This window comes from Mustelus asterias, chromosome 19 (assembly GCF_964213995.1).
Source record: "Mustelus asterias chromosome 19, sMusAst1.hap1.1, whole genome shotgun sequence".
NCBI lineage: Eukaryota > Metazoa > Chordata > Chondrichthyes > Carcharhiniformes > Triakidae > Mustelus > Mustelus asterias.
The window spans coordinates 46,975,056-46,991,796 of NC_135819.1; the positions used below are offsets into that span (position 1 = coordinate 46,975,056).

At 39.3% G+C, this 16,741-nt stretch overlaps 1 protein-coding gene across 1 annotated transcript; it reads left to right on the plus strand.

Moving 5' to 3' along the window:
* The first annotated feature begins 129 nt into the window (after positions 1–129).
* Positions 130–14,141, plus strand: dus4l (dihydrouridine synthase 4-like (S. cerevisiae)). The gene is made up of 6 exons (XM_078235502.1): positions 130–411; positions 521–642; positions 3,056–3,173; positions 6,500–6,622; positions 11,498–11,724; positions 13,312–14,141. The coding sequence occupies exons 1-6, from the start codon at positions 302–304 to the stop codon at positions 13,557–13,559; spliced, it is 948 nt and encodes a 315-aa protein (XP_078091628.1). The 5' UTR covers positions 130–301; the 3' UTR covers positions 13,560–14,141.
* The last annotated feature ends 2,600 nt before the right edge of the window (positions 14,142–16,741 follow it).

The window sequence follows — 16,741 nt, forward strand, 5'->3', positions numbered from 1 at the left end:
TTATAAGAAGCGGCGGCTGAATAGCCAATCATAGGTGGGCCTGGATTGACTGGCAGAAACGTCAGCCAATCACCGCGAGTCAGTGAGGGGGGGGCTGAGTGAAGTGAGTGAGTGAGGCGGCTGGAGGCCACGGGTCAGAGGTGAGAGTTGAAAGTGACAGGTTGTGTGGGCGGAAAACGGCCTCTTGCACCGGGGGTTGATAGTCATCGCACCAGATCGTTTGTATTTTCCACCCATCACTCCCCCAAGTCGTCCCACCCAGTCGGAGGTGATCGTGAGCTGCTCGGGGCGAGGAATTTCCATGAACAGTGAATACCTGCCCGCCGGATCCTGGCAGCAAAGATGCCTCGTCGACTTGTTCCAGCCGGGCCACGTTGTGAAGATCTGTGCTCCCATGGTGCGATATTCAAAGTGAGTGCTTCTGCCCCAACAACCGTGAAATGGTCACCATTTGTTGCCTGTATTGTATATATATATATTTGTTTGCTTAAAATACTCAAGCATTTCTGACATTCTGCAGGTTGGCATTTCGGTCACTGGTCAGAAAGTACGATTGTGAACTGTGTTTTACTCCAATGATCATTGCTTCTGCCTTCCTGAGATCCGGCAAGGCCAGAGACAATGAATTCACCACAAATTATGGTAAGGTATATTTTTGAATTGCACTTTTTTCAGGTGTGACCGATGATAATATTTCCTCTCCGAAATCCATTGCTTTTATTTATTACTGTCACAAGTAGGCTTACATTAACACTGCAATGAAGTTACTGTGCAAATCCCCCTAGTCGTAGAATCATAGAAACCCTACAGTGCAGAAAGAGACCATCTGGCCCTTCGAGTCTGCACCGACCACAATTCCATCCAGGCCCTACCCCCATATCCCTACACATTTACCCACTAATCCCTCTAACCTACGCATCTCGGGATGCTAAGGGGCAATTTTAGCATGGCCAATCAACCTAACCCGCACATCTTTGGACTGTGGGAGGAAACCGGAGCACCTAGAGAAAACCCATGCAGACACGAGGAGAATGAACTCCCACTCACCTGACGAAGGAGCAATGCTCTGAAAGCTGGTGGCGTTTGCTACCAAATAAACCTGTTGGACTTTAACCTGGTGTTGTTAGACTCCTTACTGTGTAAACTCCACACAGACAGTGGCCCAAGCCGGGAATCGAACCCAGGTCCCTGGAGCTGTGAAGCAGCAGTGCTAACCACTGTGCTACCGTGCCGCCCTCCGTCACCACACTCCGGTGCCATTCGGGTACACTGCAGGAGAATTTAGCATGGCCAATGCACCAAACCAGCATGTGTTTTGGTCTGTGGGAGGAAACCAGAGCACCGGGGGGAAACCCACACAGACAAGGGAAAAATGTGAGATTCCGTACAGACAGTGATCCAAGCCAGGAATTGAACCCTGGCGCTGTGAGGCAGCAGTGCTGTCCACTTTGCTGAATGTGCCTTCAGTCAAAAGAACTAGTCATTTGATTTTCAGTACTGAATACAATATAGTAATAATTTCAAAATTAATAACTTTTTAAAGAAGTGGGGAACATATTTACAGGGTACAAAAGCCATAGTTATTTGGCTCGTTGGCATTACATACTACTTTTTATACGTTATGGATGAGAATAGGATTTGAAGTACATACAACCTCTGATGTTTACCCAAACTTCATTTTTAAAAGCTTGTTTCGTGATTAAGGTCATTGTTTTTCCTTCTCAAACCTTTATTACATTTACTTAAAATGCATATACAAACTCCATTTATATGTTTTCCATATAATCTAGATTCATTACGATACCTCATTATTGGAAGCCACATCCTTTTAGGTGAGAAAGCTAAACTAAGGCCCTGTCTTGTGCTGCTATTTGCAGGAAAGCAAGCAAGTTCTCCTGGTGTTCTGGCTGACATCTATCCCTCAACCAATACCCATAAATCAGATTTACTGTCATTTATCTCATTTGTTGTTTATTCAATGTTGATGTGGAAATTGGTGCTGCATTTGTCTCCATTACAAGTGACTACTTTTGAAAGTATTCCATTGATCGTAATACACTCTGAAATGTCCTGAAGATCTGAAAAGAATGAAATAAAAGCAAGATTTTTTTGCATTCTCGACAGGCCAGCTGGAATCTGCTGGTAAGGTTGTAGAGGAGTGTAAATCTGTAAGATTGGTTCCTCAAATTTAACTTGCATGATAAGAGCTGCTTCATCCAAAAGGTTTATAGACTTAACTTTAAATAGGTTCACTATACCAGTGGTTCACTGCAGAGGTAGTTTATGTTTAGGAGTGCAGCTGACAGATCAAGAACTTAAATCATAGAATCATAGAATACGAAAGTACTTTAGAAGAATTCTTCATCAATCCACCATGAGGTAACCCATTTCTTCACTGCTTTACATCCTGCTCTGGGTTATTTCTGTAACAAAGGACTTTTTTTATGAAGATTGGTCATTAACCCAGTTCAAATCTCCTACCAAGAGAAACTTGGTGTTGACTTGAACTGTGGTTGTCCACAAAGGTAAGATAAAGATAAGAATTATTCTGCTTCCATAAATGTTGGAAGTTACATTGTTTATACAAACTTAGGATCAAAAGTAGATCATTTACCCTCAAGCCTACTTTACAAATGAAAACTTGGGTGTATAGGGCAATAGTTGTGATGGGGGTTTGCCACTCCACTTCCATTGGAAGAATGCATCCTGCTGGATGTCAACCTCCTATTCAGAGACTTCCATCTCTGCTCACCTGTGCTATCTAGAGTGAGGCTCAAACCCATAACCTAACATAGAGGTTCACTCCATTAGAGGAGGAGTTCCTGTAGAACGTGCTGATGAAGGTGCAACAAATACAATTGTATTCTATCTCCAAATAATGACCAGAGAAAGAGTACTCAGTGTTTTTTCAGGTTTAGAGCACAACAATGTTCTTGTTACAGAAAGTTGCTAGGTGTAAGGTGTCAAACCAAAGGAGATGGAATTTATTTAAACAGGACAGAAATTGTGTAAAGTAAAACTCTACAGTGACATATCATGCACTTTATTTTCACAGTTGATCGTCCACTTGTTGTGCAGTTTGCTGCTAATCATGCGCAGGATCTAGCTGATGCTGCTTGCATAGTTTCTCCATTTGCAGATGGTGTTGACTTGAACTGTGGTTGTCCACAAAGGTAAGATAAAGATAAGAATTATTCTGCTTCCATAAATGTTGGAAGTTACATTGTTTATACAAACTTAGGATCAAAAGTAGATCATTTATCCTCAAGCCTACTTTACAAATGAAAACTTGGGTGTATAGGGCATTTTTCAGAACCACCAGGTGACTCAAAGCACTTTGCAACCAGTGAAGTACTTTCCAAGTGTAGTCACTATTGCAATGTAGAAAATTTAGTAACCAATATGCATGCACTCAACAAACTCCCACAAACAGCAGTGTGAAAATAGCTATATAATCAAGTCTTGATGACCTGCACCCCAGAGATCATTCCCTGCTCTTGTTCAAAATAGTGTCATGGCAGGCAGATGGGGCCTTGGTATGTCTTGTTAGAATGTAACCGGTGACAACTTTGTATTGGATGTAATGTGACCAATGGGAACAAGATGTAAGGGTCAGCTGACCCAGTAAACCATGGAACCAATTACAGAGTGATGTCATAGTCAGCTGATCCACTTTAAATAAGGAACTATGTAGAATTCTGGAGAGCTTATAGTGGCCCAGGGCAAGGCCCCAAGTTTGGAGTAATGATGTTTCTTTATTGAACCCTTTCTTTGATTTATAAGTTGGAGTAAGTTTTGTTGTATTTTCATTAGTTGCATTTTGAAGAGTTCCTTCTGAAGAAACATATCTCATTCAAAAGATGGCACCTGCAACAGTGCAGTGTTTTTTAAGTACTGCATTCGAGTGTCAATCTTGATTTTTGGGTTTAAGCACTGGAGTAGGACTTTAACACAGTAAGAAGTTTAACAACACCAGGTTAAAGTCCAACAGGTTTATTTGGTAGCAAAAGCCACACAAGCTTTCGGAGCTCCAAGCCCCTTCTTCAGGTGAGTGGGAATTCTGTTCACAAACAGGGCATATAAAGACACAGACTCAATTTACATGAATAATGGTTGGAATGCGAATACTTACAGCTCATCAAGTCTTTAAGAAACAAAACAACGTGAGTGGAAAGAGCATCAAGACAGGCTAAAAAGATGTGTATTGTCTCCAGACAAGACAGCCAGTGAAACTCTGCAGGTCCAGGCAACTGTGGGGGTTACAAATAGTGTGACATGAACCCAATATCCCGGTTGAGGTTGTCCTCGTGTGTGCGGAACTTGGCTATCACGAACTTCCGCACACACGAGGATGGCCTCAACCGGGATATTGGGTTCATGTCACATTATTTGTAACCCCTACAGTTGCCTGGACCTGCAGAGTTTCACTGGCTGTCTTGTCTGGAGACAATACACATCTTTTTAGCCTGTCTTGATGCTCTCTCCACTCACGTTGTTTTGTTTCTTAAAGACTTGATCAGCTGTAAGTATTCGCATTCCAACCATTATTCATGTAAATTGAGTCTGTGTCTTTATATGCCCTGTTTGTGAACAGAATTCCCACTCACCTGAAGAAGGGGCTTGGAGCTCCGAAAGCTTGTGTGGCTTTTGCTACCAAATAAACCTGTAGGACTTTAACCTGGTGTTGTTAAACTTCTTACTGTGTTTACCCCAGTCCAACGCCAGCATCTCCACAGTAGGACTTTAACCCGGAACCCTGTGAGTGCCACCAGCTGAGCTAGAGCTGACACAATGTGTGGCCATTCAGTGAAATAATGGATGATCTGTGACGTGGTATCCCTTCACACCTTTGGTTAACAAAATACCACCCATCTCATTGTGGTAACCCCCACACGAAGTCCATGGGGAATCGCTGATTGATCTCGCTGAGGGGCTTGTTAAGTATGAGTTCCCCTGGTAACAGGCAGCAGTCTGCCCAGCTGGAATTCATTACCTGTGTCTTTTATAAGGCAGATCCAGGACTGGGCCTGTTGAACTGTAATCCCAGGCAGGGACTAGTGAGTGTACACCATGGTAATGGTTTTACTTTGCATTCTGTAATAAACTATGTTCCTTTCCAGTCGACTTTGTGAGTCATTACACTAATCTAGCATCAATTGCTGTTTGTGGAAGAGGGTTCAAAACTTATACCACCGTCTGTATACAGAGTGATTCCTAATTTCACTCCTGAAAGATCTAGCTCTAATCTTTAGACAATGACCGCAGTCCTAGATTTCCCAACTAGCAGAAATAGTTTTGATCAAAGCACCCCTTAACCCTCTAAATTCCAGGAAATATATCCAAGCTTGTATACTCTTTCTGTAATTTCACCCATGGAGTTCAAATACTGCACCCTCTCCAAAGTCAATATAACCTTCCTTAGGTATATGTCAAAACTTCTCACAGTACTCCAAGTGTGGTCTCACCAGAGTTTTGTGTAGCTGAGGCATGATTTCTGCTCCCATTATGTTCTCCCTTTCTAGATATAAAGGCCAACATTCCATCAGCCTTTCGGATTATTTTCTATATCTGCTCATGACATGTCTATGACCTATGCATTCAGCCTCATCAGTCATTTTGTCCCCACCCCACAGTTTCAAACTTTTCACCTTGAGAAAGCACTCTGTTCCATTCTTTCAGATTGAATGACCTCAGATATGCCTACATTGAAATACATTATCAGTTTTGCCCATTCAGTACCTTTTTGTGATATTACGTTTCCATTGACATCGCTTGCAATGCTACCTGTCTTTGTGTCATAGGCTAATTGGATATGTGGCTTTCTGTCTTATCATCTAAGAAGTCAATAAATCCAATGAATTGTTGAGACCCAAAGTAAATATTCAGCTGGTCCACCATTTCCTAAGTTTCATTGACACTATCAGTATTATTAGTTTTTAATGGGCCGAGATTGTTCCTGGCCACCCTCTCTTTTTCCCCCAAAGGATTGTAAAAAAATGTTTCTGTTGATTTTGAAACTGAGTTTTTTTCTCATATTTGTTTTATCACCCTTTGCTGTTATTTGTATCTCGTCTGCTCACCAGGATCTGTGCCCTTTTTGCAATTTTTTTATGCTGCTTCTTTTAGTTTTGTCTTTTGTCATTTTACCATTTCTTTGCGCTTTGCTTCCTATTGTATATAAATGTAATTTTAGTTCTAGATGAAACATCTTTGTGTAAGAACTACTACTTTTCTTTAATGTTTGTCTATGCTTTTTCACCTTGAGAAAGCACTCTGTTCCATTCTTTCAGATTGAATGACCTCGGATATGCCTACATTGAAATACATTATCAGTTTTGCCCATTCAGTACCTTTTTGTGATATTACGTTTCCATTGACATCGCTTGCAATGCTACCTGTCTTTGTGTCATAGGCAATCCTGTGAGCCACATCTAGCAATAGTTATTTAACAAATTGCTAATATTGCAATATGCATGTTGTATATTAAATTTTTTTGCAGGTGGGCAATGGCAGAAGGATATGGCGCTTGTCTAATAAATAAACCAGAACTGGTTCAGGACATGGTGCGTCAGGTCAAGAATCAAGTGGAGTGTCCTAACTTTTCAGTCTCCATTAAGATAAGGTAAATACTACAGTTCTGGAAATGCAATAGGACATCAGGTTTCAAATTTTATAATTTTTAATTTAAATATGTACTTGGGTGATGTTGAACTGGGACAGTTCCTGTAAAGTTAGGATAAATATAGCAAGAAACAGTATTATTATAATAGTCATAGCAGTATCTTCTTCACATAACAAGAAACAGAAATTTGTGAACTTGCCAGAAAGTAGATTAATTTTCTTGTGTTGAGGATTAACCAGACAACACATGATGAGTACTCAATCTCCTAAGCTTTTATTACTTGCTAGCAAGGAGAACAGACGCAATGAATTTCACTATTATATTCTGTTGATTCATACAGATAATTAGCAGTTATAATTAATTACAGCAAATGAGACACAAGCAACTTTCTAATCCTTGATTTGCATGCATAGTCCACCAATCAAAGCGTAGCTTTTTGGCCTTTCTTATTCAATAGAAAACCGTCTCTTTCATTAGCGTAATATGTCAACATAGCTTGTTTTTTGGTATTTGTCATGGTAACTTGTCTTTGTTTCATCCTTTGGCCAAGGCCGGGAATGCAGTGTTTATGAAACTGACACAAGGTTAGATTAGTTTATTTCCTGAATACGCAATCGCTGACTTCAAATGAGGCCTTGTTTGACAATAAGATTTTTTTCCATTCTCACTGACAGAGTTGCCTTGTTGTTGTAACTTAACTTCCACAATGAACTCCATAGAATATGGATCCTTTGCTTTTACACACTTATCACAAAGGTGTTCTTTGTTAAAATTTCAAACTTTTTACTTCGGAGCCACCATTATACCATGATGGTGATCAAGAGTGCTATGAAATGGGAGATGTAGTATTGCTTGTTAAACTCTTTCTGAATATAATTGTCCTCAATTTAACTCATAAAAAATGTTCTTAACTTTTGGTGAACGTTAACAGAGCTGACAGCCTTATATATATATATTTGGTGCAGGCATTTAAGTTCCCCTCTACAAGTTGGTTTCTTATCCATTGTTTGTACACATGATTTGACTTAATGTGGCGTTACTGTATTAATGAGAATACTACCTAAACTTACTGCTTCTAAATAAACTATGTTAACAAAAGATTTTCCCCCTAATTCTGCGAAACTTATTGAAATGTGCTTTTCAGTCACTTTATTTTGTATAGTTATATTTTGCTCATTGCCATTGATTGTCCCTTGATTTGAGGATGATGTCTACTCAGCATCACAAGTTTCTGCCATGAGTCCTCCTGTGACTGAACAACCCACTACTCAACCCACAGATCTTTGCCACAAAGGGCAGGACACCAATGAGGTGGTGGGATCCAGAATGCAGAATTTGTTTTCTTTCCCCTGTTGCTGTTGTACCTCATCATTAAGGTGCTGTGACTCAAAGCATGATGCAGCTTCTTGGACAAGCTGTCACATTCTGAACTATGGGTAGTAAGCTCCTTCCTCCAGGTCATTAATGTTAGTCCTGTCACATTTCAACGGGAGCTTCCAAGTAACTCTGAAGCATTTTCTTTGTCCTGGAATGTTGGGCATTTGACAGTTAAAAGAACAGGACCTGGAAGGAGAGACAGTTTTCAGCCATCCAGACACAGTGCCCAATCCATCGAAGTTGATTTTTCAGGAGTTTTGCCTGAATATTTGTGGAGTTAGCTTCAAGAATGATGCTAGTGTTTGTTCATTTGGTCCTTCCATTGAATCTGGAGGATGCATGTAAGAATTGCTGATACAATGCCTCAGGCAAACTTGGAATTTCTCTAGCACAATATGTGTTGCTGCTACTCAGTCCAGCTCTTAATGAAGTACATGATTGTGACAATGACAACTGCTGTGTGCACGTTTTTTTAACATAAGATGGTCTCTGTTGTCAAACTCTCACTGCCATAGTTTGTAGAAGGCTGAGCTGGCACAGCTGATTCAGTGTTGGATCTCCTCATCAATGCTGGCTTTTTGATGGAGGTTGCTGCCAAGTTACGGGAAGTACTGACGTGTTCCAGAGTCCTTCCCCCTAACATACATGAGAAGTGGAATATTTGGCTGACCAGGTGTGGGTTGATACAAGTTTTTTTTGCCAACTTTCAAGGACAAGCAGAGCTTATTCTCTGCAGAATTGAGGAGTGTGAAAATGACCTGCAAATCTGGTGCAGAGTTAGCAACGATACTGCAGTCATCTGCAATCTGTAGATCATGTATGTCTTTGGTGGTCAGTTTAGTTTTTGCCTGGAGTCTTGACATCTTGTCAGTATTTGATACTGGTTTGAGAGGGCAATCAATCTTTGATCATCGTCCGGTAGATAGAAAACAACATGAAGCCTATCTCACAACCTTGCTTGAGCCCAGTTGAATCTTGAAGGCATCTGTTTCAGATCTCCCATTCAGGACAGTTGCAGTCGTATCACAATGAAGCAATTGCAAGGTTGTGATGAAGTTTCTTGAACTCCCAAATCTTTGGAGCACAATCCATAGAGTCTTGTGATTTACTGAGTCCAAAGCTTTAGTTAGGTTGGTGAATGCAATGATGAGGTCCTGATGTTGTGCTCAACATTTTTCTTTGATTTGTCTGGTAACAGGGAGGTTCGGAGGTTTAAAGCCACTAGGAGAATGTCTCAAGGATTTCCTCAGCCCAGGATGTGGCAATTCTGGAGAATGCATCTCAGAAATTTCCCTGCTATGGATAAGAAACAAATACTTTGATAGTTCGTACAGCATGATTTATTTCCCTTTTTAAAAATCATTGAAATTGTTGGATTACTGAAGGAGGGATTGGGGCCTTCTTTTTCTTCCCAAATCCATAGGATATATTGGAATGAGTAAAACTCCATCAGCATTAAAGACTGGAATATCATGAAAGTGCAGGCTTTATTGTTTTGATTCCTTGTTGTAACGCTCATAATAATGTGGTTCACTCAGGGATTCTACCATAGGGTACTGGGGAATAGCCTGGAGAATATCAGCTGTCACTGTAGATTCACAGTTGAGGAGCTGCTGAAAATGACACCTTGAACATTGACGGATCTTTACGAAGAGAAACATCACCTTGTGAGTGAAGGGGATTTTGTCCACTTGACTTTGTCTGTAGACAGCTTTTTTTGAAGCCATCAGGGCTCTGATGTCATGATATTCTGATATTCTAGGCGATGGTCTAGTGGTATTATCGCCAGACTATTAATCCAGAAACTCAGTTAATGTTCTGGTTGGAATCATGCCACAGCAGATGGTGGAATTGGAATTCAATAAAAAATATATCTGGAATTAATGACCCTGAAACCATTGTCGATTGTCGGAAAAACCTATCTGGTTCACTTATGTCCTTTAGAGAAGGAAATCTGCTATCCGTACCTAATCTGGCCTACATATGACTCCAAAGCCACAGCAATCTGATTGACTCTCAACTGCCCTCTGGCAACTAGGGATGGGCAATAAATGCTGACCAGCCAATGAATCTCACGAATGAATAAAAAAAATATTGTTGGATCTTATGGGCTTCCTCTTCCCACCACATTTTCGCTTCTGGATTTATCTTTGAGCATCAGCCTTGAGCTGTTGGAGTGCTGCCTTCTTGTCTTGTGACCTTGGGTTTTACTGCCAGGAAATGAAGGTTGCTCATTTTTGTTCTAGGACATCTGTGAACTTCAGCATTGGTTTCATTGAACAAGTCCAGGTGATGACACTGTTTGGGAACAAGGGTCTATAATAGTTGACTTTATTTCATCCCATCGTTCTGGAATTGAGCGAATGTGTGAAGATTTTCCAGATTGATCATAAGCTACACTTGGAATTCCTCTTTGGCCGGGTTGCTTTAAAGCTAAGACAATAATCACCTTCCTTTTGGACCTTTGGGCTTTGCGATGTCTGGATGCTAGGTGGATGTTCATCACTGACCGAATAAGTTGATGATTTGTCCAGCAGGGTCAGTAACCCGCAATTACATTTTACTACTACCATTTAGATAGTAATTGTTCTGATATTACTTAATCTAACATGTTGCCTGTGAAATATTCTGTACAGACACTTCGACCAGTTTATTACTCAAAGCCGCATTTACCTTTTGCTCTTACAAAGGACAGTGGTTCAAACTCAGTTTTATTAAAACACTTGCAAGTTAATTTACTGTTGTTTCTTTAAGTTAACTTTTCCCCAAACTAGGCTGAAAAACACATACCACCCACTCTGGTGAACTTGGCTGGGCTGTTGGATTCAATCCATTGAGCTCGAGTCGATGGATGAACTCAGAATTTTCTTGGTACAAAGGTGGATCTTGCACGTCCTCTTCAATCATCACGGAACACAGTAGTCCAGTCGAATCTTTGCTGGGGTTTGTCTTAAGATGTACATTTTTATTCCCCTCCCTGAGCCCTTCTGGAATGTTCACTGGCTTTTGGACAATGGGGTCACAGCACCCAATGAGGTTACAGCACCCAATGAGGTTAAGCCAGGTCATCCTAGGTGTTCATGTCTCTTTTCAAGATATGGTTAATAGCAGGGAGTCTGGCTGAATACAGGAACATAATGTCTTGTTCAGTTGTTCTGGCTGAGTACCTCTTGATGCGTTTTGGGTTAGAACAATTCTTCCATTGTTAGGGTCAAGCACCTCTGTTCAATATGCAAGATAGGTCTGGGCTGGTCCCTACTGGCTTTTGACCTGTGGTAACCTTGTCCTGTCCAAGTTGTATCAGGCTTTTTGCTTGCAGAAGCTGTTAGAATTGGACACTGGGCAACTAGGCTGAACATAAAATTGGACATTTTAAATTAATACGCAACTAGTGTGTGGCCTAGTTGCTCAGACCATTTGCCACAAACATGATATATGATCTGTTTCATTCTAGGTTTAAATTCGCCTCTGGTATTCCATGATTTGCTTTGATTACAGAATACACAAAGACCTAGCAAGAACTGTAGATCTTTGTCGGAAGGCTGAGGCAGCTGGAATCTCTTGGATTACTGTTCATGGCAGAGCAACAGAGGAACGGCATCAACCAGTGCACTATGACACAATCAAGATTATTAAAGAAAACTTAAATATACCAGTAGTAGCAAATGGAGATGTAAGGAGCAATAAAGATATTGATTTTGTGCATCAGCTGACAGGAATTGATGGTAAGAGATCCTGGTGAAGAAAATATAGTAAATCCAACATTTTAATAGATTTAATAATGATATGATAAACTTGAATAGATTGATCTCTATTGATGGGCTATTTATCATTCCTTTCAAAAACTATTGGAAGGATGACAGCAGCAGGAGGAAGTTTAACATCCAAACACGCTTCCTTAAATATTTGTTATTTGAATTGGTCCCTCCTCTTAAATATTATTTACTCCAGCGGAAGCAGCAATGGGGGTTCGATTTTGATAAGCTGCATTCATCTTGCAGTAAATATTCTATACCCCAAAACAATTAAGTTCTGTCACTTTATTTCTGTTTTCTTTCGTTCCATCTCCTTTCACGAAGGCATTAGTTTTGTGCTGCAGTTCACCTACACAGGTACCACGTCTCCTCAGATACCTCACCGAAGCAATTTTTCATGTGTCAACCTTAATGGGGAAATTTGGCAGGCAAAGTCAGTTTCAGGAGCATCACAACTGAGATCCTGTTTTCCACTAAGATCCATATGTTTACTTCCATCCAGAGAGTATCACTGAATATCAAATAGGAGTGGGAATCTGGTTTCTCTTCTTGCTATATCAGTGACATTGAGGCCAATTGTAGTATTCCTAATGCCATCCAACTGAGTTTTGCTAACTCCCCATGCATTAGTGATTGAACATAAACCTTCCTGCCATGTATGACTACTACTTGCACCTGAACCCACTGAGCCACTGAAAAATCCTTTAGTGTGTTTTTGATAATTTATTAATATAAGACCATAAGATACAGGAGCAGAATTCGGCTATTCGGCCCATTGAATCTGCTCCGCCATTCAATCATGGCTGATAAGTTTCTCAACCCCATTCTCCTGCTTTTTCCCTGTAATCTTTGATGATTCTTTTACCAATCAAGAACCTATCAATCTCTGTCTTAAGTACATTCAATGAGCTGGCCTCCACAGCCTTTTGTGGCAATTAATTCCATAGATTCACCACCCTCTGGCTGAAGAAATTCCCCCTCATCTCAACTCAAGGGATGACCCTTTAGAATTATGTTTGAAAGTTAGTTCACTTTTCACTTAAACATTTCAACTCAAGGATGTACTCTTTAAATAAAGATTCACAATTTAAAAAATAATGAACTGTTTGTGTAAGACAGGGTACTTAAAAATGACTTATTTTACCATTCAATTCCTTGATGTGATTTTAAAAGTTTCACATAAGTTTGTTAATTTCACGTTTTGTGCAGGATCTTTTATGAGCATAATACTTAATCAAAAATGTAATTTTGGCCTAAAGACTTTTCTGGTCTAAAGAGTACTATGTTTATAACAACTTGGATGACTGCAATTGTAGAGCATGATACTCCTGTGGGAGTCTTGCGTTTACTTGCATAGAAGGCTTGTTTAGGAAGATGGAAAATTGACAAGACTCGTTTTCCATATTATTCAGTATGTTAGTATCCATGGGTCATACAATCTTATCCTTTTGCTCAAGACTATTATTAGTGTATCAACTTACCTTTTTGAAAAATGTACAAACACGCCTTTAATTTGTATCTGCTTTTAAATGATGTCCCTTTGTTTACTGCATACAGGTGTAATGGCTGCACGGGGCCTTTTAGCAAATCCTGCTATGTTTGCAGGATATGAAGAAACCCCTTTGCAGTGTGTTCGGGACTGGGTTGACATTGCTTTGGAGCATGGAACACCGTACACTTGTTTTCATCACCATTTGATGTACATGTTGGAAAGAATTACTTCAAAGCAAGAAAAGAAAATCTTTAATGTGCTGTCAAGTATGTCAGCTGTAATAGACTACCTCAGTGACAATTATGGCTTATGACGCCATGTAAGTTATTTTTTTAATCAGTCTGATAATGAGCATATTTTTAAAAACTTGAAAGGAAATCCAGACTTAGCTTTTAGCCTTGTGACATGTGGTAAAGCAAACCTATTGCAGACAACAGAAGTTATGATGATAATGTGAGCTAGCACCCAGAATGTCATGGATAAAGGAGAAGTCATTATCCCCCAAATGTTATACTAGAAGGATATTGCTTTTCAATTCATTGTGATTTGTAGTGGTTTTCCTTCTCAATAGTTTTCACATCAACTATATTTTAAATAGCGCTGAGAACGTCAGCCTTTCAAGTCATTTTAACGACAAATTTATAGGTATTATTAAATAAAATTTTGTATTTCACCATGGGTTAGTTTTAGGAAATGTTAAAATAAGTTGCTTTCATCTCTAAAATTAACAATTATGCTTTATTGTTCCATTTTGTGGGAAATTGTGTGTATTCTTTCATTCAACTTTCTATATATAGTCATATTTTAACAAGATATGGAAAGTTGATTAAAATATAAATATTGCCTAAATGTTCAGATATTTTAAGATAAAAATATATTATATTTCTTTACATCCAGGTGGGTACACTTTTTTTTAAAATCTAAGAGTTGCTAAGTACATGATTGATGCAGACTTTCTCTTTATCAGTACAAACATCTACTCCAGTGAGGACCTGAATGCCTAAATCACCCATATCCATTCATAAGCTATGAAATCTGTGGCATAAAAATTCATGATGTTGAATAGAGAATTTTGTGCACATATTTTTATCCCAGACGGCCTCAAACTGTCTTACAGTATTGATTAGCTGCACTGGTTATGTCTAGAAGGGTCCTATTACTCCAGTAGTGCTTCACACTGTAAACCATGTGGCATTTTAAGATAATGGGTAATTTTATTTTTGTGTTTAGAAAGTGAATAAAATCATTCTATATAGATGCTTTAGCATAGGATAAAATCCTTGCAAAAAATGAACAGACCTACATTGCTTTGACGTGCATCATCACTATCACTACAGTCACGTGCACTTCAGACATTCTCAAAGCGTTGGGGACAGCGGAGTAGAGCAGGTTTCGACGCTGGCAGTTGGTGACTGAATTTGTTATTAACGTGCATAAACAGTTTAATAAATTTGTAATGCAATACATTTTGTTTAAATCAGGGCAGATCATATTTAGAATAAATGCCACATTGAAGAAAGAAAGGTTTTTAAATATTCTACCAAAAAATCACTGATCTTCATCCCTCAGTACTTATTTTGCTTGCAATTCTTCCTTTTGATAATTCCAGTGAAAAGGGCAGCCTGATTACAAGAAGAGATTTCCTGTTTGTACTCGTCAGCCTTTTTAGTAAAATCATCAACAGGTATTATTTTCTACCCCTTAACTCATTTTATTTTCTCTCTTCACAATGGTTCAGTATTTTAGCAGATTATCTACATATGCATATAAGCAGTTATTTTATGTATATGTGATGGGAAGTATGGATAGTAACTTAATGTTTGTGAACGATTCACAATAAGAGGTTCAGATCATGTAAACCACTTGAGCTTCGCTCTCAATTTATCAGCATCCTTTGATCCCTCAGATTTGTTAGTTATAACTAAATTCCAATAATGTACAGGTGAAAATTCTGGAGACTTTTTTTCTTCAGTGTTGGGACAAACAGCAATATAAGGCAGACTCTCGCAAACAAATTGCACAACTTTAACTTAAGTAATATCAGGCTTTATTTCACTGCACATTACAGACAAATATCATGAATAGGAGGTAACATAAATGCTCAGTATCTCCATTTTAATTCTCCTTCCTTTACTGACCTCTGTTCTCAGCATCCTTCACTGTTCTAATGATCCCAAGTCAGAGCACCTCATCTTTCCTGGGTCACAACAGCCCATCTTTTAATTGAGCACAATACAGTGTTCCAGACTCAACTCTGAGTTCAACAATTTCAGATCATAAACACTGCTCCCATTTTTTTTTTAAGACAGCAGGTACTATTTACAGTTCCTCTCTCTAGACCATTATTTTGTTTCTTTACCCATTACCACTTCCTTTTAATCATTCCTGCCTTTCATCCTATTGCTGACCTCCCCCCCCCCCCCCCCTCCCTCCCTCCCACCCTCCCACAAACCTGTTACATCTTTAACCTTTGACAGTTTTGAATAAACGTCGACAACCTGAAACTTTTAACAGTTTCTCTCTCCAGATGCTGCCTGAGCTGAGCACTGCTGGGATTTTCCAGGTTTTTTAATTTCGGTTTCCCAGTATCCACAGTACTTTGCCTATCTTTTGCTCAGTATCTCAAGCTGACCCAGCTCTGGCGAAGGGTCATCCGGACTCAAAACGTTAACTCTTCTCTCTCCACAGATGCCATCAGATCTGCTGAGATTTTCCAGCATTTTCTGTTTTTGTTTCATTTTCCAGCATCCGCAGGAATTTGCTTTTATCTCAGTTTGTCATCTATAGATTAATGTAGCAAACATCATTTTAGTCAACTTGTATCAACATTCAATATTGGGGTGAAGCACTTCTGAAGTTTAGTGAAGTAGAACAGAGTAGATTTATAATTACTTTGTTAAATAGCTTACATAGTAACTTCCTTCATTATGTCTGATGAAGTTGATATTTTTCTATTTTCCTAATACCTCAAAGTTTCTGATAACCCAGAATAAAATCAGGGTCTTTGGAACTGTAGTGTAGTAAGTTAGACACTACCTTTTTCAAATCTGGCTTCTAGATTGCAACCCAAACTGATTAGATAGATTTCTTCTTTCAATTGGCTTTAAAAATCCAGTAAGATTAAATTCATTTCGGTATCTAGTTTTTAATGGGGATGGATGGATGGACCTACAACATAATACTATCAATGTCATTCCAGCCAGGCTAAAGATGGTTGATGTGGGAAGTAGGGGAATAAATTTTACACTGATGTAATGGAGGGTGCTGTTGTGGTACAGTATTGGGGAAGGATGGGGGGAGCTTTATTCTGCGCCTGACTGCAATGTATAATGCCACTGGAAACTTGAAATGGAGGATTCCCCCAGCAATGGCTTCCCTCACCATGATCTGCATAAAAACATTTTTTTTTTATATTACTGTCTTTGACCATGTAGCGACACTCCAATGAAAACAATGACACTTACCACAATATAGAAAGAACCATACACATGGCAC